We start from the raw sequence: 27598 nt of genomic DNA, 5'->3' as shown, positions 1-27598 counted from the left end.
GACTTAAACTGGTTTTTAACATGCTATTTTTTTCGATGTTTCTTGTACTACCTTCACCAAGTTGCTTACTTGGTTTCCATAATTAACCTGCATAGCTCTCATTTCTCTTCCTAATTTTTCCTCAACCTCCCTTATTTGCTTTTCAAATTCTTTTTTGAGTTCTTCCATAGCCTGAGCCCTTATTTTTCTGGAGTCCTTGGACACAGAAGCTTTGATTTTTGTCACCTTCTGAGTGTACATTTTGATCCTTCATGGGATCAAAATGATTTTATATGGCTAGATTCTTCTTTTTCTCTTGTTTGCTCATTTTCTCAGTCCATGACTGATTTACTTCATTTCCAAAGCTTTTGGGGGTTTGGGGGATATCCCCTTGAGACCCCAATTCATTCAAGGTCTTATGAGAGGCTCTTACTATTCTCCTGGACTGTACTCTAGTCTGTGTATGATCACATGCTCTCCCCTCTGCCCTGGAGCTGTGAGGGGAGTCCTTGTTCTGCTGTGGCAGTATGGGGACCCAGACCAGACCCTGGATCTGAATATGGGCATAGCAGCAGAGTCCTACCTCAGGGTTAGCAAAGAGACCTCTGCAGTCTCTCCCCATCCCCTTACCGTCTGTGGGCTGAGTGCTCTAGAAGTTGTTGCTATGTAGCTCCACAGATTTCCACTGGAGGTCTGCTCTGAGGCCAGCACTGTTCTGGGCTCCATGCTGCAGTGTTCCCTCACTAACCCTTAAAGCTGTGATCTCTGGACCAAGAGGTATGGAAACCACCCCTAGGACCTCGGTTGCCATGGTCCTAGGTGCCTTCAGGGACCCAGGGGGTCCATGGGCTGTCCCTGGAAGACTGGAGCTGATTTGGTACAGTGGTGTAGTTGCTGCACAGCTGCACTATAATTCTTTCCAACTCCTGGTCCCAATGAAACAGAACTTTCCCATGTGTCTTCTAAGTTGTCTTGAGCTGAGAAATTATATCACTCAGTCTTTCCGTGGGTTCTACCCCTCTAAATTTTGGCTAGTCATAATTCTACAGGTATTGGAATTTGGGGGGACAGGTTTCTGGGAATTCCTGCCCTTATGCCACCAATTTGGCTCTGCCCATGAATTTCTTTCTGGAGAGAAGAAGTTCCTAACTGCCAGTAGGAACACCTGTCTTGGTAAAACTTTCCATCCTGCTGTTTCCATCTTTGGAGATCATTAAGGGTCATTTCTGGTGGCCTCATCAGTGCAAAATTGCCTTCCATTATGCAAGGCACTTTACCCCATGCCTTTGCCTCTACCCCACTTCCCATTCTACTATAATTCAAGTTATATCAAGTTTGCATTATTCAGTTCAAATCAAATCAATCATTTATAATGCACCTTCTGCACATGGACTATTGGGCTTGGTATTGGGGAGATCCAAAGCTAAATAAAACAAAACCTCAATCTTTTTGTTGTCAAGTATAGAGAATTTGAGAGATACAAGATATTAGTGAGGGTAAACCAAAGTGCTGACGTCTAAGGGGATAGGCCAATATAAAAAAGAAGTGTTCAGGGAAGGTTTCTTTGAAGGGATGACATTTGAAATGACCTTTAAAGGAAGGGTAAAAATTCAACAAGCACATATTGTTGGAGTTCAGAGAGATTGCAGGTCAGGGAAACTGGAGTGTAAGGAAGTGAAGAATCCATTTCAATTTTATTAAAACAGTGAGTATGAGAAAGGAAGCAATGAGAGAAAAAATGTAGCTCTAGTTCTGAATCCATTCTCCAAACTAGCAGAATCAGTCCCCCAAATGGGTTATTTTCCTCCCCAAAAGCTTCTATGATACCAAGAGATGTGGGGTGTTTTTTCTAAATTATGATGCTGACAGAAAATTTCAAACCTTCTGAACTTTTCAAGACATGTCTGTCTATGTTACATTGGGGCAAGGAGGCATGGAGGCAAAGGATCTTGACTAGACAAAATAAAAGAACTGAATGAAAAATCCATTCCTTTTATAAGTAAAGTCCATGAAAATAGATCAAAGGATAATTCTCAACTTATGTACCCAGACTTTTTCTTTGCTTCCCTACTAACCTCTTTTATTGGTTCATCCCACTCTCAAAAACCAAAAGACTTACAGTTACAAATTCCACTATAGTTCTAATGGCCTAGGCTATAAAATCAGATAAACAGAAAACAAAAATAAGAAACTTAGGACAAATAAAAAATAAGCAAAAAACTCCAAGGGAAATAATAGTGAAAACCAATGAAAACTTCCTGCTTGATTTCTTTTAATTTTTAATGAATAAATCAAAAACAAAACAAAACAAACAAGATCATTTTCATAGAAAGAAAATAGAATGCAAAAATTTTTTTCTTTAAGAACTATGAATCTCTATTGTACACCTACTTGCCTTTTTTCTTGTTCTTTTCAGTTTTTAAATTTTTAAATATCTCTTCTCTTTTTCTTTCCTACCTTTCCACATCACCATCTATACCCACCTTTCCTCTAAATATCCCATTTAACCATTTAAGAATTAAACTAACACATAATAACTCTAAAGTTTGTCCTAATAAGAAACAAGCAGAATTAGACTAACGTATTAGTCTCCAACGTTTGCACTTAATAAAGAGCAAACAGAACTAGATAAACATATCAGAATCTGATAAAGATGCTCCTGTACTTGTTCATCAAGAGAGTGGCCCTCAACTCAAAATGTGCTTCATGTTGGTTCATTAGGGGTGGAGTTCTATCAATTTTTTCCATCAGATAAGGAGTGTCCCCTCCTGACTCAGGATTTTTGGGTCTTATCAGTTATGCTAAAGACTTCCCCAAAACATGAGAATCATTCCCTTTCAGGATGTTGGTGCAATCTTGTGGCTGTTGATAGAATGGGGAGATTTATATTTATTAAAAGCAAAAGAATTAATCTTTCTTTTTAAACAATATTGTCTTCTCTTAATTAAAAATGTGGGGGTATAGCCAAAATGGCAGCATGAGGGCAAGAATTCCCAGAAACTTGTCCCTAAAAAAACTACAAAAGCCATCAAATTATGACTGTAGCTAAAATTTAAAAGGGGCAGAACCCAGAGAAAAACTGAGCGATACAATTTCACAGTCCAAAACATCTTAGAAGATCCACAGAAAAGGTCTGTTTCACCTGGACCAGGGTTGGAAAGAGCCACAGCACAGCCAAGTCAGAGCAAACCAGCTGCAACCTTCCAGGAACAGCCTATGGGGCACCTGGGTCCCTAGGGGTGGCTGGATCTGTGACAGAGAGGGTGGTTTGCAGATCTTTTGACCCAGGCTTGAAGGAGTGATGAGAGAACTCTGCCATACCACAGTGAGCATGGATCCCCAGCCAGCACCAGCCTCAGAACAGCCCTGTGGTGGGAACCTGTAGTAGGAATCTGCAGAGCCACCCAGGATTTCCAGAGTGCTCAACCCACAGAAGATAAAGGGGTTGGAAAGACTGCAGAGGTCTCTCTCTGCTGTTCCTGTCTCTTCTGCTGTTTGCCCACACTCAGATCCAGGTCACAGCCTGGGTCCCCCACTACTATAGAGGAGCAAAGACTTTCCTCTCAACTCCAGGACAGAAGAGAGTGGTTGTGGTCATCAACAGACCAGGACACAGACAAGAGAGCAATCAGAGCCTCCTTAGAGGAATTAAGGTCCCTTTAGGTATCCCAAAACCCCCTAAAGCCTTGGAAGGGTAGTAAATTACTTTAGTCCCATGAAGGATCAAAATACACATTCAAAAGATGACAAAGGCAAAGCTTCTGCATCTAAAGCCTCCAAGAGAAATAGGAAATGGACTCAGGCTATGGATGAGCTCAGAAAAGACTTTGAAAAGCAAGTAAGGGAGGTAAAGGAAAAACAGGGAAGAGAAAAAAGAGCAATGTGGGCAATCATGAAAAACAAGTCAGCAGCTTGGTGAAAGAGGTACAAAAAACATTGAAGAAAATAACATGTTAAAAACCAGTTCAGGCCAATCGGAAAAAGCAACCCAAAAGGCAAATGAGGAGAAGACTGCCTTAAAAACCAGAATTGGCCAGCTAGAAGAGATAAAAACGGTTTCTAAAAAAAAATAATTCCTGGGGGTTCTAGGTGGCGCAGCGGATAAAGCACCAGTCCTGGAGTCAGGAGTACCTGGGTTCAAATCCAGTCTCAGACACTTAATAATTAGCTAGCTGTATGGCCTTGGGCAAGCCACTTAACCCCATCTGCCTTGCAAAAACCTAAAAAATTCCTTCAAATGTAGAATGGAACTAAAGGAAGATGATGACTTTGCAAAAAATCAAAAAACAATAAAACAATACCAAAAGAATGAAAAATTAGAAGAAAATGTTAAATATCTCACTGGAAAATGAGATCCAAAATCTGGAAAACAGATCCAGGAAAGATAATTTTAAAATTATTGGATTAATCTGTATTCAGAGAAAGAACTGTGGAGTTTGAACAAAGATCAAGGACTATTAGCTTTAATTTAGGGAAAAAAACTGCTATCTTATTGTCTGATCTTGCTATCTCTTATACTTTATGTTTCTTCCTTAAGGATATGATTTCTCTCTCATCATATTCAATTTGGATCAATGTATGTCATGGAAATAATGTAAAGACTGGCAAATTGCCTTCTGTGGCGGGGGGGAATAAAATTAGGGGAGAAATTGTAAAACTCAAAATAAATAAAATCTTTAAAAAAAAGTATTGGGCTACCTGAAAATCATAACCAGGAAAAGAGCCTGGACTATATCTTTCAAGAAATAATACAGCAAAAATGCCCTGAGATTCTAGAAGCAGAGGGTAAAATAGAAATTGAGGGGATCCACAAATCACCTCCTGAAAGAGAACCCAAAAGAAAAATTCTAAGGAATCTTATAGCCAAATTTCAAAACTCCCAAGTCAAAGAGAAAATACCACAAGCTTCCAGAAAGAAACAATTCAACTACTGTGGTGCTACAATCAACAGCATCTACAGTAATGGCTAGCAGGGCTTGGAATATGCTATTCCAGAAGGCAAAGGGGCTTAGTTTACAACCAAGAATCAACTACCCAGCAAAACAGAATTTCCTCCTTCAGGGGAAAAGATGGACTTTCAATGACACAGGGGACTGAGCTGAACAGAAAGTTTGATCCCCAACAGGACTCAGGTGAAGCATAGAGAAGGTAGATGGGAAGGACTAATTATGAGGAATTTAATGATGTTGAGCTGCATGTATTCCTGCATGGAAAGATGATACTGATAACTCATATGAAACTTCTCATTTATAAAAGCAATTAGAAGAAGCACATTTAGACAAGGCACAGGAGGGAGTTGAATATAATGGTATAATATAATATAAAGATGGTGTTGATGGATGATAAAAGAAAGTACAAGGAGAAATGGAAAGGAAAGGTAGAATGGGGTAAGATATTTCACATAAAAGAGTCAAGAAATAGTTTTTGCAATGGAGTGGAAGGGGGTAGGTGAGGGGCAATGAGTGAGTCTTCATTCTCATCATAAAAGACTCTGAGAAAAAAAAATAACATACACACTCAATAGGTTATAGAAATCTCTTATCCTAGAGGGAAAAAATGAGAGGAAAGGGATGGGATGGGGGCAAGGGAGGGGAGGGGAAAAATAGGTGGTAGAAAAGAGGGAAGATTGTGGGAGCTAGTAATCAGAAACAACACACTTCCAAGGAGGAACAATGTGAAAGGAGAGAGACAATAGAATAAATGGGAAGGGGAGGAACAGGATGGAGGGAAATACAGCTAACAATAGCAACTGTGAGAAAAGATATTGAAGCAACTTGTCTGATGGATTTATGATAAAGAAGGCAACTCATCCCAGAGACAGAGCTAATGGAATCTGAGCATAGACTGAAGTACCCTTCTTTTTCTCTCACTTCATTTCTCTTGAGATTTCTCTGTCTTTTGTGGGAGGGGCAGAAGAGTTTATGTTTACTTTCACAACAGGATGATTATAATATGAAAATAAAAAACCATAGAACACAAAAAAATGTGAAGGAAATGAGAACCCTATAACAACTTACATGGCATAAATAGCATAGTTGAGCAAAACAAAACTACCTAATGGTTATCATCAAAAATGCATATTTACTACAACTGGAATGCAAGGGACTGTTGTGGGTGGGAGTACTTTAAACTTTCATCACCTGGTGTCCTCAAGCACCAGAGCACTATTTTGGTTGATTGAAGAGTGTCACAGAAGTGGGAGTAGACCAGGGACTGGGGAGGATATTTTAGCACTTGTATTCTGGTAAATAAATGGAGATCTTGGAGATCTTGGAGATCTTGGAGAACTAGGAGAACTTGTCATCCTTGTCTCCCTTGTCTCCTGCCCCTTCAACATTTGCCTGGGTAGGGATAAGTCAGCTGGCAGGAACCTAACACTTCCTGAGCAGCTAGTCTAACTGGAACTTAACAGGAGTCCATCACCTTCTATAAGCAAGTAGGCAACATACTTGATTATAGATCTTTCTGGGGACAGGGTTGTCACTGCATGGTTTAGAGTTCTTAAGACTTACCAAACTGTTTTTCTTTACAACTGTTCTCATAGTATATACTATTCTCCTACTTTCTCTCTTTTTTCTGCATTAGTTCATATTTCCCAGGATTCTCTGAAGTTGCCCCTTTCATTGTTTATTTTGGCATAAAAATATTCCATCAGACAACTTGTTCAGTCATTTTCCAAATGATATATAACCTATTGGTTTTTAGTTCTCTGGGTTTTTTTTACTTTCAATATCCCCTTAAGATCAGGAAGTTGTTTAGTTTATGACTGTTCTCTCTATGATACTACTCTATGATATTACTGATTTTTTTTTACTTTCAATATCCCCTTAAGATCAGGAAATTGTTTAGTTTATGACTGTTCTCTCTATGATACTACCCTCCCTCATAACCAGACTCCCTTTCCTATGCCTATCTGTTTCTTCATTGAGTTTCATTCATACACACACTATGTTTGTGTGTATTCAAAACTCCTTTATTTGATTCACCTGTTTCCCACTCTTCTCAGCATTTCCTCCATATTGTATATTCTTCTCACAAACCAGTTTTGAGAATCAATAGTTTCACCTTCTTTTCCCCTTTCTACAAAAACGCATTCCTTCTATGTTCCTTTTGCTTCCCCCACTTAAAGTACTCAGAATCCAATGAAGCTACAGCTAGTAAGTTAATTAGTATATACTAAGAGCTAAGACATTTGAGACTCAGTGCTAATTGAAAGGGCAATTAGGTGGCACAGTAGACAGACCACTAGCTTTGGAATCAGGAGAACAAAAGTTTGAATCCAGCCTCAGACACTTGACACTATCTGTGTGACCCTGGGTAAGTCATTTAACCCAAATTGCCTTGCATCCAGAGCCATTTTCAATTGTCCTGATTCATATCGGACCACTGAACCCAGATGACTCCAGAAGAGAAAGTGAGACTTGTGACTTAGCATTGCACCCTCTCACTCAAATCCAATTCCTGTGCTTGTCACTCTGATGTCATGGTCTTCTTTGAGAATGAAGGACAAACATCTTCAGTAATTAAGTCATAGGAATTAAAAAATATGAGCAAAAAATAGGACAGGTCCTGCCCTCAGGGAGCTTAGAATATTGGAAGGGAAGGAAAAAGATACAGCAAATGAAAGATGTGCTAAAAAGAGATGAGAAAAAGGGGCAGCTAGGTGGCATAGTGGATAAAGCACCAGCCCTGGAGTCAGGAGTACCTGGGTTCAAATCCAGTCTCAGACACTTAATAATTACCTAGCCATGTGGCCTTGGGCAAGCCACTTAACCCTGTTTGCCTTGCTAAAAAAAGAGAGAGAGATGAGAAAAGAATGTACTTAGGTGGGGGTTGAGTAACTATCTTAGAAAAATGGGAGATGGCTGGATTATAAATCCTTCTTCCAAATGGAGAATCTAGGAAGAACTCATTAATAAGAGAAGAGACTCACAGGAATAGAATCAGGAGGAATTGTGACTAAATAAAGACATTGAAGGATGTCTGCTCTGGGACCCTTTCTCCCTCCCCCAAAATGGGAGTATTGGAAAAAAATTATCAGTGGGAGAACAGGCAACCAAAAGCAAAAAAAAAAAAAAAAAAGAGGTAGCTGAGGCAAAGTGGAATACTCCACAGAATATGGGAGGGTTGGTCTGAAATCCTTCTCCTAAATGGAGGTTCAGGAATACATCTTCAGATCCTCTCTTTTCTTATATACCTCCTTTAATATCCTTTGAAGACATTAAGGTTCTGTAATGACACTTGTTTCTTCTTTAACTATTAGGATATTAGTTTTCATCTTCCTATAGGATCTTCTAACAGCACAAATAAATTTTCCTTTCCAGGTTGTTCCTGAATCTTATATTTGAATTTCTTGTTTTAGATTATTAGACCAGTTTTCCATGATAATTTCCAGTTCTTGTTCTGATTGTGACTTTCAGGTAGAACAATAATTTGTAAATTATCTCTCCTGGATCTATTCTCCAGGTAATTCATTTGCCTAAGAGGTACTCTACATTTTCTTCTATTTTTTCAGCCTTTTGTTATTGCTTGATGAAATTCTGGTGTCTCATGGAGTCTTTCGTTTCCAATTGTCCAATTCTAGTTTTTAAGGTTTTATTTTCTTCAATTATCTTTTATGGTTTTTTGTAGTTGTTAATTTTACTTTAAGATGAATTTCTTTCCTTTTCCAATTACTAATTGACAATGGTCAATTTTACTATCAGAGAAGTAATTTTCCTTTTCCAATTGGTCAATTTTACTTATTGTTCTCATCAGTCAATTTTACATAATTCTCTTGCATGACTCATTTCTTTTCCTCAATATTTCTTCTTCCTCTCTTCCTTGACTTATAGAATCCTTTTTGTTCTCTTCTAAGAGGCCTTTTTGCATTTGAGGCAAATTCATCAAGGCTTTACATGTAGGCATTTGGTCACTGCTTTACTCTTCTGAGACAGTGTTTTTATCCTCTCTATCAGAATAGTAGCATTCTTTGGTTAAAGTTCTTTTTGGGTTTTTGCTCATTTCAATAATCAATCTCTGTTCCTAGGGCACATGGTATAGTTCCAAATTTTTTGTGATGTGGGGCAAGGGTCAGGTCCCTGACTTTCCACTCCGGTGTCTCAGGTGCTCACAATTTATTCCCTGCATTAGAGCAACCCAATCCAGTACTGCCTGCTGTACCAGTCTCCTGAGCTGGGATTGGGACCCTTACTTCTGGTCTATTATACTGCTGTCTGGTGATCCAGGACCTGAACTACACTGTAGCTAAGAAGATTCTGCTGTTTTCCCAGTTCTCCCACTTTACTGGGCTAGATCCCCCTCTTTCACTCATGTGAGACAGGTCTTTTCTGAAGTTCCTCCAAGATATTGTGAGAAATTGTTTCACTCTGCTTTTTGTGGGTTCTCTCACTTTAGGGTCTGTTTAGAGGCTTCATTTAAAGTTGTTTCTGACAAAGCTCCAGGAGCATCATATCTTCACATCGCCATTTTGTCCCCACCTTTATGATCATTTCAACTTCCTACTCAGTTCTGATCTTTTCAGCAGAATTCCTGAAAGTCTTCTATTCAAAAAAGACTCCATTTTTCTTCCTGTAGGATTGTAGTAAATTTTGAAGAAGTTATTCTTGAATGAAGGCATATAACTTTTACCATTTAGAATGCTTTATTTCAAGACCTCTTCTTGTTTGCGGTAAACACTATCATGTCTGGTGTTACTCTGTGATTCCTTGGTACTTAAACTCTTTTTTTTGGCTGCTAGCAGAATTTTTTTCTTAGTCATAGAAATTTGGATTTTGGCTATAAAATTTCTAGGACTCTTCCTGCAGATATTTCTTTAGATCAATGGGGTTTTTTCTTTTGATTCTAATGGATCCAGTTTTTATCATGATTTCTTGAAATATGGTGTCCAGGCTCTTTTTTTTTAATCCAATTTTGCAAGGATTCCGACAACTCTTAAATTATCTTTCCTTGACTCTTCCAGGACAATTTTTTCTGATAGAAGACTGACCCCTCTCCTTTTTCCTCTTTGTTTAATCTTTTGAATTTGTTCTAATATTTCTTGTTAACTCACAGAATCATTGATTTTTGTTTAGTCTATTCTAAAACTTAAGGTGTGCAACTTTCTGTCCTATGTTATTTATTGTTTTTCCAATTCTTTCCCTAGTGATTTTATTTCATGGTTGTAAATCTTATACCATTTCTCCCATGTTTGCTTATGGTCTTTATGGAAAATCTATTTTTTTCAGCCTTTTGTTTACACTTCTTACTTTTTCAGCCTTTGTTTACACTTTTTACACTTCTTATTCCATATGACTCCTCAGAACTTCAATTTATATTAGCAAAGTTTTGAGCAAAGTAACTTTAAGAAGCACAGTTTCAAATTAAACTGCTATGGAATAGAATTATATATGTAAACATATTTATTAAAATACTTTTATGTATGTATAAAAATATTTTCTATCATTTATTAGAAGTGATGTAAAATTTTTCCTCTTTAATAACTTCCTTCTTTTTTCCAGTTGCATTGATTTTTATAGCTGCAAAATTTTCTTATGTATGGGGATAGAAAGAAATTATTATACCCTCTCCCTTAGTTCAGAGAAGTTCCAGAGGCTGAAGTTAGAACTCAAAGAAATAATAACTTAGAAGCTCTCTGTCTGTTCCAGAAAGACATAGACAAATTAGGCTTTGAAAAGCAATCAAAACTTTGCAAAGGGATTTACCAAGGAGAAAACAAACCCAATCAACCCTATCACAGTGGGCCTTTTCCAAAATCACAACAGGTGACCCTATGTTTACAATCAAATTTCTCAGATCCATTAGTAGGTCATGCTAAAGATGAAATGAAATGAGATACTTTAGAACAAATAATGATGAACAAGCAATAAAAACTTGGAAAAACTACTCAACAAGGATTCAGCATTGTTGTAGTTGGTCACAGCTCCTCTTGCCACCATTCATTTTCCCCATGGATGTACATCTGCCAGAAGGTTATGGTGACTCACAGAGAAGTTAGGTAACTGTTGATGAAAGGTAATCCCTGAACTTCTGAGAAGTTACAAAAGTTCAAATTTTAATCTCCTGAAAGAATCAAGTCTCAGAGAAGATTTCATTGACTTTTAAGTAAATTTAGGCTTACCATTCATTAGATGTCTTCCCACAAATTCACTAGACTTCTATTCCAATCCCAATTCTGATATTTACTATGTCTATCAACTTGGACAAATTTTTTGAACATTTTGGGACCCAGTATTCTCATTCACTAAATCAAAAAGTTGAGCTAAATGATCTCTATGTTGCCAACCATTTCTAAGTCTTGGATCTTATGGTGCTACAGGTCATCTATCTTGCTCATATATGAGCAAGAAAGCTACCTATAGACCAAGGTAATGGTCATTAAATCTCTGTGGAAAGATCTTTAATGAAGGGCAACTTATTACTTTCAAGGTGTGGAACAATAACCCCTACTAATCTGGGTAAAAATGATGTTGTTTATTTTCATTATGTAGCTAGAAATTCACTATACATAACTAAGTTTTCTTAGGTCAATGAAATGATTTTTCAGATTTGACTCATTCAAAGAATTAAAATATGAACTGCTGATATAGTTTCTCAGAGGCCAGAGGTAGAAAAGTCCAGTGCACAGACAGTCAGAGATCATCATTCATCAGAATAGTTCCTCCAAAGAATGAGCTTGGTAATTTAGTTTTCTATTTTTAACCAAATTAATCAATAGTTTACCTTTTGTTTCCATAAAACCAGTTCAATGATATTTTGACTTCCAATTTTATTAACCTCTCCTTTGATTTTCAGAATTTCTATTTTAGTATTTAATTGGGGATTTAAATTTGAGGGGGAGGGGTTTAGTTGCATGCTCATTTCATTGATCTGTTCTTTCTTTCCTTTACATATATAAATATTTAGAGATGAAAATTTTTTCTAAGTATTACTTTGACTGCAATCCACAAATTTTGATATGTTAGCTCAATGTTATTTTCTTTAATGAAATTTTTGATTGTTCCTTATACTTGTTCTTTGACCTACTCACTCTTTATGATTAGATTATTTATGTTATAATTAATTTTTAATTTGTGCTTCAGGAGAGATGATGAAAAAGGGTAAAAACATTACTTGTACAAAAATATTTATAGCAGCCCTGTTTGTGGTGGCAAAGAATTGGAAATCAAGTAAATGTCCTTCAATTGGAGAATGGCTTAGCAAACTGTGGTGTATGTATGTCATGGAACACTATTGTTCTATTAGAAAGCAGGAGGGATGGGATTTCAGGGAAGCCTGGAGGAATTTGCATGAACTGATGCTGAGTGAGATGAGCAGAACCAGAAAAACACTATACACCCTAACAGCAACATGGGAGTGATGATCAACCTTAAAGGACTTGCTCATTCCATTAGAGCAACAATCGGGAACAATTTTGAGCTGTCTGCAAAGGAGAGTGCCATCTGTATCCAGATAAGGAGCTGTGGAGTTTGAACAAAGTTCAAGGGCTATTCCCTTTAATTTAGAAAAAAATAGTTATCTTATCATCTGATCTTGTTACCTCTTAGACTTCTTGTCTTTTTTTTTAAGGATATGATTTCTCTCTCATCACACCCAATTAGGATCAAGGTACAACACAGAAACAAAGTAAAGACTGACAGATTGCTTTCCGGGGGGGGGGGGGGGGGGGGGGGGGGGGGAAGTAAGATGGGGGGATTGTAAAGCTCAAATAATATCTTTAATAAAAATAAATTTTAAAAAATTTGTGCTTCAGGGATTCCATTTCAATAGATTTTCAAGCAAGGAATAAGCAATCATTTGTCAAGGAAGAAATACTAAGTCAGAAATGAATTCAGACTAGATGTCTTCTGAGGTCTCTTAAAGATAGTGAAAGACACTTTTTCTTTACCTAAGTTTTCTCAACTATAAAATGGGAGCCACAGTCTCTGAACTGTCTGCCTCAGAAAATAGTTTGGGATTAATTGAGAGACAGGATAAAAAATGTTTCCCACAGTATAAAAAAATCAAACAAGATATAATTGATAATTATTGTTCTAAGACAGAGTCCAGGTCATTTACTCAGACCACAACTCAACTCCACAACCACATGGAAGTGAGAGGAAAAACACAGACCATGAGCAAGGTTTTGCTTCTTATTTGTGAAGAAGTTAGAGGACACAAGTGGAGAGTTTTCTAGAATGAGTCAGTAAAGAAAAATTTCAAGTTAATCTGGGAGACAAAAAACACCATCTCACTTCCCAAATGGCCCTGATCTTTCTGGTTTTGTGACCCTAGATGTGAATAAGTACACTTCTGGGCTACACACCAACATCTCCAGGATCCAGAAGTACCTTACAAATAAAGGCAAAACAAACTAGTCTTAAATCAACCTGAGACAATCTTTGGGGGGGGGGGGATTAGTAGAAGGTCTACATTTAATCCATGTCTTCCTAATGATCCTGCCTTACTTATTACTTATTATCTCTCTTATACAGAGCCCAGGAACGATAGTGATGACAAGGTGAGTCATGACTGAATACAATGAAAATGAAGTCAAGCAAAGGTGAGATAGGAAGCAAGTAAAGGTAGTGAGGTAAGGGAGAGGAAGGATGGGGGTAAGATAAAGGACAGATAAGGAAAGGGTGTAAAATACAGAAATAAGCAAAAGATAAATTGTATGACAGAAAAGAAGGATGGAATTTTAGAAAGCTGAGATAGGCTCAAAGAGAGAGAGTGGGAATCAGGCAAAGATGGCTTGGGGTCAAAAACAGGTCAGTTTGGCATCCCAAAGTGAAGGGCCCCATGAGAGTCAGGTAAAATGTCATGCACATCCACTTCTAATAGTTGGTAATTATATAGTATTTAAAGATCTAAGTTCCTGTGCATTATCTCATTTTAGCTACGCAACATTCCTGTAAGGCATATGATATTGCACACACTTAACATATATGGAAAAGTTCCAGAGAAGCTACTTGACATACTCTAATGACAAAATTACTGAGTATCTTAGAATCTTCCTGATTCTCCCACTCCAGTATCCTTCCTCCTAGCCTAGTTCAAGTCTCAGAGCCATGCCTTAAACAGGTGTTCTAATCTTATGGAATTGTTCATTTTTTCTTATCACTTGAAGAATATTTCTTTCCAATTTGAATCATTTCTTAATCATTCGACTACTAAGAACAAGACAGAAATTGGAAATGAAGTGACAATACTATTAATGGACCTAGAAAAGGCTGCTCTCAAGTCTTCTGAGGAGATCCAGAAACTGCAGAAAAACTCTTTCCTGGGTGAGTTCATATAGCCACTAGATTTAATTTACTCAGTGAAACAGCAAACAATCCTATAGAAAAGTCAATTAATCAGAATACTATAGTGAATGTATAACATTCAGTGACTCACATGGTCAAATTAATGAATCTTGGCAAATGATTGGCATGTAATAGGTGTTTAATAAATATTCATTGATTGGATATTCGGACAGATTTTTAATATAGACCATGGATAAATGGGTTTAGAGCAAAGATAATTGACTTTCAGTATTGTAATCCTGTGAAAGTTTTCTCCAGTTCATACCAAATAACAAAATCACCTTTACTCCATTGCTGAACCTGTTCATGATGAATGCCTTGCCTCCTGGCAATTCTCCCTACTGTTTCCTCCTACTCTAGCTACCTCACCCAGATAGATCAGAAATCAGAAAGCACTTATAAGCAAACTGCATGGGATCAGGCTGTACTGTGTAGTTGACAGGCTTTCTCTTTTCTTGGGGGAGGGGCAAATAAATCCACCATTCCTTGATTTAATCTTCCCCAGGGGTTAAAATTCCTAGACATAGTTCTGCAGGGACCAGCCTAGCTAAATTTAGAAAAGTTAGAATCACCTCATCTAATCAAGTGAGAAATATTTTGACTATCCAGCTTTTGTAGAAAACACAATGATTGGGAACCCATTGCTTCCTGAAACATTCCATTTGCTTCTGGATAGCTCTTCTAGGAAGGTTTTCCTAATATCAAGCCATGCAAAAATCCCATCCATTCACTGCTCCTGGTTCCAAATAGTGTGAGCCTTCCTTCCTGAGAGATTTGTCTGTGTCATATCAAAAGAGCTTATTTTCTTGAACAATGGAAAAAAGATGGTAGGTGAACCCTTGAGTTAAATGCTGACACCTACAGTGTCACTATCCAAAGCACTATGAAGATATATATATCTGATGTGGATCCCTCAGACTCATACACACTACATTAAAATGATAAGGAAATTGTGCTATTCAGGCATTCCTGCCATTGGCCCCAATAACTGAATCCTTCCCCTAAGTGCCAGTCTAACAAAAGAAGACCAAATCAACTGTCATTCCACACAATGCCCTAGTGGTTAAATATGGCTCATTCAAAGAGATCAGTTAGGATGCTTCAAATAGCGGTAGCTTCTTAGCAGGCAAGGCTGGTGGGCTCACTTGTTCCATTGTTATTCCCAGCTTTTGAAAGAAGGGAAATCAGCAACTGCTCCCAGGAAAATGTGTTCACCAAACTGAAAGCTCAGAATAATTCAGCAAAAATTCTCTGCATGGATATCATCCATTCAAATACTCAAGGTATGATCATTTTATGGACCCTACACTCATCCATAACAAGCTAAAATGCAATAAAATCCTTCTATGTCAAAGAATCCCTAAGTATCTGACTTAGAAGAAGCTCTGGAGAAGATCTCAACCAACCTGTAACTGTTTAAACAAAAATCCCTTCTACCATGGCACTGGATGGCAAATAATCATCAGGTGTCTGCTTAGAGAGCTCAAATGACAGAAGTGACATCCCTGGTCCCCCATTATCCCTTTGGGATGGCATTAATTTTGGTCCTTCTTTACTTCAAAGACAAATTGGTCTTTGAGCAAATACCATTACAAATACCAACAACCTAATCTCTTTTTCAAAAAATATTTACTTAGATTGCTAAAAGTAAAATTGTTGTTCTATTGCTATCCTGATATATAATTTCATCGGTATGGGAAACTCCCAGTCTGTAGATTCCATCCACTAATGTAGATTGGTAACTCATCTGAACTGGGGTGCTGAAACGTTAGGTGACTTACTCATGATCACAGTAGAAGGAGCAGCTTCTGAGGAAGTTTTAGTAACTATTAATTTGTTGTTTAGTAATTTTAGTAGTGTATGACTTCTTGTGATCTCCTTTAGGGTTTTCTTGCAAAGTTTGGAGTGGTTTGCCATTTCCTTCTGCAGTTCATCTCACAGATAAGGAAACTAAAGCAAACAGTTAAGTGACTTATCCAGAGTCACAAAGATACTAAATATCTGAGGTCAGTTTTGGACTCAGATCTTCCTGATGCCAAATCTTATACTCTATCTACTGAACTGCCTAGCTGACCTTTGATAGTTATTAAATTCAGATTCAAGTCAACTAGCATTTATTGAGTGCCTACTATATGCAAATAAGTGACAGACAATATGGTATGGTAGCTCAAGATCTGATCTTGAAGTCAGAAAAACTTGGGTTTAAGTCAAAGTGATCTTTCTAAAGTACAAGTGTATGTCATACAAGCTATGTCACACCCTGCCCGCCTTAATAACTCCAGTGACTTCCTATTACTTATAGACCAAGTATAAATTTCTCTGGTACTCTAAGCCCTTTATAACCTATAACCTATCACCAACCTTTCTAATCTCCTTACACCTTACATTCCACCAATGATGTTGGCCTTTCTGTCCCTCACACAACATTTTCCATCTGTCTTCTGTGAGAAATTTCACTAGCTGTCTTCCAAGTTGAGAATGGTCTACCTTTTCATTCTACTTCCTGACTTTCTTGACTTTCTTCAAGCCTTTTCCAATTCCCCTTAATCCTACTTCCTTCCATCTGTTAATTATATCCACTTTATCTCATATTTAACTTATTTTTATATAGTTGCTTTCATATGGTTCATCCCTTTAGCCTAAGTTCTCTGAGAACAGACACTGCCTTTTTCCTTTCTTTGTAACCTCAACACTTAGAACAATGTCTGACATATTATAGATACTTAATAAATTTTTATTGACTGACCACCAGATTATTTGAGTCCTTTCTCTTCCACATACTGGGCAAATGATGTAATATTCCTCAATAGAAACTTTCTGCATTGACAAAATTCCAATTTTTGACACACTGTGCTTCATACTTAACCTCCAAAGACTTAAAGAAAACAGTGTCAGTCTTCAGGGGTTGACATCCTATTAGATCCCACTATTTTTTTTTGGTTTGTTTTTGTGAGACAATGGGTTTGTGACTTGTCCAAAGTCACACAGTTAGTATCAAGTACCTGAGGCTGGATTTGAACTCAGCTCCTTCTGATTCCAGATCCAGTGTTCTATCTATTGCACCACCTAACTGCCCTAGATTCTATCTTTATCCAGAAATAAACCCTTTACTCTTTATTCCAAAAGATCAAATTTGTCTAACCACTCCTACTAGTTCTACTACCCTCTCTACTATTAGATCACCCTGATCTAAGAAAAGCTGACAGTGCCACAGGTGAGCTCAGGAAACATGAAGGGCAACTCTTGCCTATGGGTCTCTTAACTTGACCTCTCAGACTGAGTCTTGAAGAATTAATGTATGTGACATGGCTGGAGATAGAATAAAAGAGAATGAGAAGAAGCAGTCAGACAAGAAGGAGAAAACCAACCATGTCATGATAATTCAGAGAAGAGATAGTGTCCAGGAGGAAAAGGTGATCAACCATATCAAATTCATCAGAGGGCAAAAAGGATGAGGAATGAGAAGAAGGGGCTAGATTGGCAATCAAAAGATTCTTGATCATTTTGGAGAGACAGCAACTTCATTTGAATAACAATGTTGAAAGCCAGATCACAAATTTGAAAATAAGTAAGGAAGTAAAGGACCTTCAGGACTCAACCACAAGTGCTAAAGAGCAAAGTCCCAAACTCAGCCCTCTCACTCCTACCCTCTCAATTCTATCCCCATGTCTCACTCCATAAACTCCCATTCTTTTACTGTGCCTGTTGAAAGGTCTGTTCTACAATGAACAGAAATTTTGTCTCCTCCTTCCTTTCATCTTTGGGCATTCATTGAGACTTGGTTCACTCTAGATGACTTGGTTTTCCTGGCCACCCATTCCAGAAAAGGTAACTTTCATTCCCATGCTCTGCCTCAATGATCATGATGGAAGATTCCTAATATTCTCTACTTCCCATGACCACCCTGAACTCTCCCTTTACCCTCACTCAGCAACCTCTCCTCTGAGTTTTATGCATTCCAAATTTTATCACTCAATCCAAATTCTATAGTTGTTATCTACTGACTCCCAAGATAGTTTCCCTTTCTTTCACATTGAGCTGATGCCTAGGTGACAGTCTCCCTTTCCACCTCCTGTCTTTTCTTCATTCTAGGAGGCTACAACATACATTTTGATATTCCTTAAAATAACCTAATATCTCAATTCTGCAATTCTGCAAGCTCTACTCCTCATAATTCACAACTCAACTCCCACAACCAACTCTATAGTTCACCTTTGCCACTCATAGAATTAGTTGGACCCTTGAACTTGCCACCATCTACCAAAATTTTGCCTCCAGGTTCACAGCCTCTTAATTCTTATAATGATCTCTTATCTTTCTATTTCTCCTTATGTCTCTCTCCCCCTAAACCTCCCCATATCTCCTTATGAGGACCTCCATTTCTTCTGTCTCTTGGTACTGCTCCAGGCTATCGCCTATAATTGCCTTCCTATTCTATCATTAATCATACTTTGACAAACCTCAACACTCAATCATTTTCACCACCTTCCTCCTTTGCTCTAATTCAAATACTATTGACCAGAAATGGAGGAAATCAAAATTTAGACTGGTATCACTAAAATTGTGATAGATAATTTCTTATGGACTTTTACTGCTTCAAGGCAGTCTTCTTTAATTGGTTCCCTAGTCATTTATTCCTATTGAAAATCTATACTTCCCTCAAGTTTCCCACTTCCTTTCCACTCCCTTATCTACTGAAAATCTTATCTCATAGTGCACTGAAAAAAAATCAAGGCCATACTTCTAGATTGTCCCTTCTCAATGAAACCCTTGAAACAGTGTCTCAACTTCCTAAGTTGCTTTGAATGAAACCTCTGTGACCTGACCTTGAACACTGTCATTCAAATAAAGTTGTTCTAACTCCAAAATGACCAGTGATCTCTTGAATGCCAAATCTAATGACCTCTACTTGATCCTCAATCTCCTTGACCTCTGCTGGATTTGATACAGCTGACCAGTATCACCAGTCTTCCTGAATACTATCTCTACTCTGAGTTATCATAACAATACTTTCTCCTATATCTCCTTCTTGTCTGAATGCTCCTTCAAAATCTCTTTTGTTCTGTCTTCAACCATGTCACAAACAATAACTTTCGAGGTTTTCAAAGTTCAAGGACCTGGACAATTGTCTATTTTTGTTCTATTTTATTTTCAGATTGTGATCTCATCAGTTACTAGGTATTCAAGTATCATTTGCCTGAGGAGATGATTCTTTGATCTGCTTGCATATTCCTAACCACTCTCTTTTCACATCACCAAGTGCCTGCTGAACATTTCAAACTAGATGTCCAAAGGCATCTCAAACTCAAAATGTCCAGAACAGAACCCATTATCTTTCTCTCTAAACCTTTGCTTATTAAGAACATACAAAAAAAGATCTTCCCTTAACTGTCAAAGGGAACTACCATCCTCCCAGTCTCAATCTCTATGTGTCATCCCTAATTCCTGTCTCTTGCTCATCTAGGATGTCCTTATCTGTTATATTCCTGTTAGACTAGCTGCTCAGGATTTGTTAGGTTCCTGTTGGCTACCTTATCCTTACCCAGGAGAATGTTGATGGGGTGGGAGACAAGGACCCAAGATCTCCTTAAAGTTCTTCCTAAAGGTCTCCATTTATTAAACCAAATACAAGTGCTAAGTTATCCTCCCCACTCCCTGATCCACTCCCACTCCGGTGGCACTCTTCAATCAACCAGTAAGTAAATAATGCTCTGGTACTAAAGGACACCAGGTGATGAAAATTTATAGTATTCCCACATACAACAGTCCCTTACATAGTCCCCTTTTTGTTTGTTTTTTTTAGAAGCAAAATTCCTTAATTCAATTGCAAAATGAATACATGAATCCACAGATTTATCCCAGAAGGGGGTCATGATTTGTGATATTTCCCTTACCATAAACGTGTGATGATAGATGAAACAAAGAATATATAACATAAGTAACTGTTTGACAATTATATCAATTTAAAATCAAAACAAATCAGATAGGCCGGCGAGGTGCGTGGTGAAGCAGAAACCGGCGCCTGCCTGAGCCACCACTGGGTGCTGTCTGCACCCTGCTCTGAAAGCTTTTCCAACCAGCTACCATGTCAATGGACAGTGATGTTTCCCTTTCCTCTTATGATGAGACTTCAGGATCAAAACTTGCCCGAAAAGCCAAAGAGGCACCATTTGTCCCAATTGGAATAGCAGGCTTTGCAGCTATTGTTGCATATGGATTATACAGACTGAAGAGCAGAGGGAATACTAAAATGTCTGTCCATCTGATTCACATGCATGTGGGAGCCCAAGGCTTTGTAGTAGGAGCAATGACTATTGGTATGCTGTACTCCATGTACCGGGAATACTGGGCAAAACCCAAACCTTAAGAAGAAAGATGTTGTCTTCGTGCTGATGATGTTTTATAGAGCTAGATACCTCACACTGAGGTTATGTTTAAAAAAATCATCTAGAGGTACACAGTTCTGAAAAGCAGCACATATCAGACATAATCATGATATTTAAGATTGGATTTTTCTCAAGGAAGCTTTAGTTTCCCAGGTGATTCAAGGTATGCTGATCGGTATCCAAAAGTTAATTAGGGGAACAGAGTTAATATAAAAGAACTGGTCATTGAAACTTACTTGGGTGAAAAACTATTGATATTTCTCAAATCTTAAACATTAATGACTAAAAAATTAGAGACCCAAGACTCAATTTTGGTTTAAGATGGGGCATATTTTGGGATATAATATGGGAATCTGCTTTAAAATACAGGAAGCATTTACCTCCTTTTCTTGTAGAAATGTGTAACTTAATTAAGTCTAAGTCTACTTGGCTTTGACTAGGGCCAAAAGAACATTTGTAAGAAAAACATGAAACAAAATAGTATGGCAAGTTTTCCTCTCTACCTTCATCATAGAAAACTTGTTTATATTTAAGATGAGCCTTGAACACTTGTTAACCAGGCTACTTAACATAGTAGTATTTATTATAAAGTTAGTTAAAGATGAGAGACTTACTACTGTTTTTTAAATGCCATCTGTTCTATATGTATTTTAAATGCTTGTTCAGCAATAAAGATAGAAATTAAAAAAAAACAAATCAGATAATACAAATATCTCTTTCCCAAAAGATATCAGTAGATTATATATGATTCAGTATTCCCAAATTCCTTGAAAAACAGTTTATCCCAATTATACTTTTCTTCTTAACACACACAAATTCTCAAGACTTGTTACAAAACTTAGGCATTTAAAATTCTTCATAACCTGGCCTCTTCCCACCTTACATTCTATTCCTTGGGCTCTCTGCAATACAGCCATACTGGACTCCTTGCTGTTCTTTATGCATGATACTCCATCTTTTATACTCTAGGCCTTTCACTACCCATGTCTGGAATGTCTCCCTTCTAAGCTTTAATTCCTAGAATCCCTGTCTTCCTTTCAAATTCAACCCAAACAACAGGTCCTCTGGGAGGACTTTTCTAGTTTATCACATACAAACCAGCACACCCAGTTACTAGTGTCAGCTTCCTAAAGTTATCTTGCCTCTACTCTGTATTTATCTAGTATATTTTAAGATAGAGATAGAGACAGAGATAGAGATAAAGATAGAGACAGAGACAGAGACAGAGACAGAGACAGAGACAGAGACAGAGACAGAGACAGAGACAGAGATAGAGCTGATAGAGATAGATAGATAGATATCTTATATAACTTAATATGAACGTATGTGCTCCCCCATTAAAATGCAAGTTCCATGAAGTCAGGGACTATTTGTTCCCTTTCTTTGTATCCCCCAAGTTCTTAGTGCAGTGGCTATCATTAAGCAAGTCTTTGATAAATACCACCTTCAAGAAACTAATTCACTGAAGCAAAGTGGGACTTTGTTCCTTTTTTCTTTTTCTTTTTAGATCCACATAGAGTTGCTTTTCTCTCCTATTCTTCCCTTGGAACCATTATAAATGCATCCTTTTATAAGGAGAGACATAGAAGGAAGAGTGATGAAATCTACCTGAACTCTAAAGTAGTTAGCACTGCTATAGAACCTTCACGATCTGAACTCCACTTTCCTTCTGTTATTCTGGAGTTCCAGCATATAAAGGTGGGTATGAAACACAAGTCATGTATAACATTTTCATGTGAGTGGATAGGGCAGTTAAAAAATTCAATAAAAGCTAAAAGACTCAATGAAATAATTGTTACAAAGTGCTTAGCATAGAATAGGTGCCTCATAAATGGTTTTCTTTCTCCTTCCCATGATTAGATAAATGTTTAGAGCAGAAAGAGCAAAAAAGATAGACATTCAGAAAATTAAAGATTCTACGTGTCAGAATTTTCTTTTTGAAATTTTCTTATTTATATATTCATTTTAACATTTTCTTTTTAAATATCATTTTCCCAATTCTTTCTCTCTTATTCCCTCCCTCACTCTCTGAGGTAAGCAAAATGATAGCAGTTATACATGTAAAATCATGCAAAATATATTTCTATATTAGCCATATTGCAAAATACAGAAAAAGTGGAAAAATTGTATGCCAATTCACATTCAGAATTATCAATCAGTTCTCTCACTGAAGGTGGATCACATTTTTTCATCATGAGTCCTTTACTTGGATCATTGTATTGATCAGAGTAGTTGTCATACAGCTGAGCACCATTGCAACATTGCCATTACTGTGAACTAGGATTTTCTGGTTCTTTTCATTTCTTTTTGCATCAATCTATCTGTCTTGACATGTCTTTCTCAAATTGTCCTGCTCATCATTTCTTATAACACTAAGGTACTCTATCACAATCATATTCCACAACTTGCTCAGCCAGTTTCTAATTAATGAACATGCTCTTGATTTCAAATTCTTCACCATAATAAAAAGAGCTGCTATAAATATTTTTGTACATGTATAGGTTCTTTTCCTTTTCCTTTGATCTCTTGAGTTATACACTTAGTTGTAGTATTGCTGGGTGAATGGGTATACATAATTTTATTAATTTGGGGGCATAGTTCCATAGTCCCAGAAAACATTTGACATTTGTAACAGGTGTGAAGTTGTTTTAATTTGTATTTCTCTAATCAATAGGGCACTTTTAATAAGACTAAAAATAACTGATTTCTTCTTCTGAAAATTACAAATATGACTATTTATCAATTGGGTAATGGCTCTTATTTTTATAAATTTAACACAATTCTTACTATATTAAAAAAAGAAAGCCTTTATAGAGAAACTTGCTTTAAAATTTTTTATTACTTCATTTTCTATGGTACCTTTTAGCAAAATGTCCTTTTCCTGATTATCACTTTTAATTAGATCTTTTGGTCTTCCTTCATCTGAAATCATAATTGCTTTTGATGATTTTTTTCACTTCAGATAAAGCATATTATATTCTTCTTCAGGACTTTATTTTAATTATATTAATGCCTTTCTGTTTCAAGTGTGTCTACTATAAACAAATATTGAATTCTGGTTTCTAGCCCATTCTATCTGCTTCCATTTTATGGGTGAGACTATCCCATTCATATTCATATTTGTGATTATAACTCTATATATCCCTGCATCATATTTTTATGTTATAGCATATCATTCTGTCCCTCCTCAAAAGTCTATTTTGCTTCTAATCACTGCTTCCCTTAATTTGCTCTCCCTTTAATCATTTCCCCTTTCTCCTTTTTTTCCCTTTTGAACCAATTCCAGTGACAGTGAGGTTTAAGCACTGCCTCATCCTTTCCCATTTTCTCTCTTCTATAAGAGTTCCCTTGTAAACCTCTGTTATGTAAGAAAAGTTTCCTCATTTTACCTCTCCTTTTCTTCTTCTTCTTCTTCTCCTTGTGCATGCCTGTTTCATCATTTCATTTATACCCAAGCATTACCTGTGTAAACTTCTTTTAACTATCCTAATAATGATAAAGTTCTTAGTGCTTACATGAATCATCTTCCCATATAGAAATATAAACAATTTAGCCATATTGAGACCCTTATTATACCACCTTCAAGTTTACCATTTTATGCTTCTCTTTTTTTCTTGTGTTTGACTGTCGAATCTTTTCTTCAGCTCTGATTTTTATTATCCATTTTTCTCTCTTAAAGGATTATACTCAATTGTGTTGAGTAGGTGAGTCTTGGTTGTAATCCTAGCTCCTTTGTCCTCTTGAATATCACATTCCAAACCCTTCAATCCTTTAGTGGAGAAGCTACTAAATCTTGTATTTCTTTCTAACTACTTGTAACCTGGAACTTGACCATAATATTCTTGAGAGTTTTCATTTTGGAATCTCTTGCAGGGGATATTTTGTGTATTCTTTCCCTTTTTAATTTTAACTTTGGGTCTGAGATATCAGGTCAGTTTTCCTTGATAATTTCTGGAAATATGATGTCTAGGGTTTTTTTTTTGGTCATGACTTTCTGGTAGTCAAAAAAATTTTGGACATTTTTTAATCTATTTTTCAGGTTACTTGTGTTCTGAAGAATATTTCACATGTTCATCTTTTTTTTCATGTTTTACTTGTTTTACTGTTTCTTCATGTCTCATTGAGTCATTAGCTTCCACTTTCCTGATTCCAATTTTTGAGGAATTATTTTCTTCAGTGAATTATTGTACCTTCTTCATTTTGCCTATTCTGCTTCCTAAGTAATTTAGTAAATTCCTTTAGTGAATTTTTGTGCCTCTTTTACCTTTGAGTTAGTGGTTTTTAAGGTGCTATTTTCTTCCATTTTTGCCTTTTTTATCAAACTGTTAATTCTCTTTTCATAATTTTCTTTTCTCTTGCTTATTTTTCCTCTTCAACTCTTATCTCTTTCTTTAACTCTTCCTGCAAGTATTATTGGGCTTATCTTCACTTAGCATTTTTCTTAGAGGCTTTGGTTGTAGCTATTTTTGCCTTATTGTCCTTTTCTGGGTTTGTGACTTGGTCTTCTCTATGACTATACTAAACTTTTTATGATCATTTTGTTTTTTGCTCATTTTCCAGACTATTCTTTCAATTTAAATTTTATGCTAACATTAAACTTTGTTCAGCTGTGGGGGGGGGGGCGGTATCTGTGTCAATCTTCTGCATTTTTTTTTTTTTTGGTGTATAGTATTCAGAACTAGTTCTGGGGACCTACAAATTTTCTGTGCTTCCAAAATGATGTGATATGGAGAGAGGTGTGATCTATGCTCTCCTGGTTACTTAAGAAGGGCCCCTTCTCCCATGGAGCTGCAAGCACATGCACGTTCTGGCCCTGAAACTGTGACCCAGGGTTCCTTCTCTGTTATGATTGAAAATAAGTGTACCTGACTGTTCTGCAACTGTGACCTGGAACTGAGTGTGGGCAATAAACTTGCCTATCAGTGTCAACTGAACCAAATGTCAGCAATGGATCTCTTTAATTTCTTTCTGACCAGTTGTCTGACCCTCCCTTGAGGGCACTGAGAGCTCCCAAAGAAACTATTGCTATAGCTATTATTGTGACCCCCACATATGTGTACTCCAAACAGGCTTCCACCTCAGTGTCACAGACCTGACTGTGAACCCCCTATGTTTTCTTGGGCTGGAAAAATGTCTCACCTTGACCTTTTATTGGCTCTGCCACTCCAAGATTTGATTTGAGTCATTTATTTTATAGTTGTTGGAGAAGAATGTTGAGTGTCCAAATGGGTTGCTGTTTCTAAATTGTTATCTTGATTCTGCCCTCAAGCATATCTCTCCGTGCTTTCACATGCCAGATTCTTGATCAAATCAGAGGAAAAGATGGAAATAAGACCTTATATATACCTTCAGTGTGCTTTTATTTAATATGTTATTTGATCATCACAACAACCCTGTGAGGTAGATGCTATTATTATTATCCTCATGTTAATACAGAGAGAGATTAAATGACTTGTCCATCACACACAGTTAGTAAGTGTCTAAAACTGTATTTGAAGTTATATCTTCCTGACTACAGGTGTAGGACTCTATTCACTGTGCCACCTAGCTGCCTAGTTCACAGTATGATTGATGTGATAGGATAAAGGCAGGATCATAGAACCATCCAGTTTCTCCTTCTCATGAGAACTAATCTGTTTAGCCTCCAATCTACATTAATTTAGATAACATCCTTATTATCAGAATTAGAACTAGGAAAGGACCACAGGCACTTATTCCTTAGGTTCAAATTTATAGGGCACTAATAACATTTCAGAAATATCTGAGCTTAAAACTTAGTTAAGAAAATTTAGTAAAAATAGAGTGGTGACAGATGATACACATTCTATTAAATTCTTCCTCTAACCTAGCCTGCTCATCATCTGAGAATAAATTTCAGGTCACATATCCAGGCACAAAAATTTCTAGTTATGAGTCTGTTGGTCTCCATTGTTCTTAGACAGAACAATAGATGGTTCTGACCATAATCTCTGCTTGCTACAATATTCCCTATGCTTTAGTACTAAACCTAGACTTACTACCTTCATCTTCAACATGTCCTCCAATTTCTCTACACCTCAGTTCTTTCCCAGGTCATAATTCCTGCTCTGGCTTCACTCTCCTTCCTTCCTCATATTATCTTCAGTTAACCAGTTCATCCCAACACAACTCTCTATTCTCTATTCCCTCTTCCTTTGTCCTATAGTCACTGGCATCTTTCCTATCCCAATCCTGTATTAGTTTTACCATCAACCTATTCTACTCTTTCTCAAATGTTGCTAAAATGCAATCCTTTTACTTTTTCCCTGATTGATTTTCTATCCTACTCCCTATAGTAGTTGTCAACCTTCTTTCTCTCTTTAAATATAGTTAAGAAGCTCCCCCTTCTCCCCTCTGCCCCTATTAGCCTCATGATTGCAAACTTTGACTCATGCTTTACTGAGAAAACAGACCATTTTCCATACTTCATCTCATATAACCTTGATATTTTGCCCCATTTCCTTCTCCTTGATCACAGACTCTAATGAAGAATTTGTCCTTCAACTTGCCATGGCTAGTCCTCTTATATGCTCCCTTTATCTTTTCTTCTCCAGCAGATTTCCCCAAACATGATTTCTCTAGCCCTAAGCTTTAACCTAGCTGTCTACTTGTTCCTGTACTATTGCTTAGAAACATATCTAAGTGACAATATATTTGGAGCACAGGATAGCAGTCAAGGTAAAGTGACATCATACAAATTCTAAGTGTCTGAGGACAAATTTGAACTCAGGTTCTTCTGATTCCAGGGTTAGTACTCTATCCACAGTACCAATAGACTGTTCTAGTCAAAATGGATTTTTAAGGGAAAAACTACCCTCACTAAATCCTACCATCTCAATATCTTCTCCCTTTCTCAACCAAATTCTTGTCAAAGAAATGTTACTTCTACTTCCTCATATCCAACTAACTTGTCAGCTCTTTTTAACCTAG

General features: G+C 37.1%; 1 protein-coding gene and 1 pseudogene across 1 annotated transcript in view; both read left to right on the top strand.

Moving 5' to 3' along the window:
* The window catches only part of LOC141500465 (adhesion G protein-coupled receptor E3-like), an 89943-nt gene that overhangs the window by 43113 nt on the left and 19232 nt on the right, over positions 1 to 27598 (top strand). Inside the window, exons 7-10 of the mRNA XM_074203643.1 lie at positions 13452 to 13477; positions 14087 to 14243; positions 15431 to 15547; positions 22158 to 22348. Of these exons, the coding sequence (XP_074059744.1) occupies positions 13452 to 13477; positions 14087 to 14243; positions 15431 to 15547; positions 22158 to 22348 (491 nt within the window). The remainder of the gene's footprint in view (positions 1 to 13451; positions 13478 to 14086; positions 14244 to 15430; positions 15548 to 22157; positions 22349 to 27598) is intronic.
* LOC141500471 (HIG1 domain family member 1A, mitochondrial pseudogene) lies at positions 20319 to 21087 on the top strand (annotated as a pseudogene).

Source organism: Macrotis lagotis, chromosome X (genome assembly GCF_037893015.1).
Source record: "Macrotis lagotis isolate mMagLag1 chromosome X, bilby.v1.9.chrom.fasta, whole genome shotgun sequence".
NCBI lineage: Eukaryota > Metazoa > Chordata > Mammalia > Peramelemorphia > Peramelidae > Macrotis > Macrotis lagotis.
This window is presented reverse-complemented; position numbering and strand designations above follow the sequence as displayed.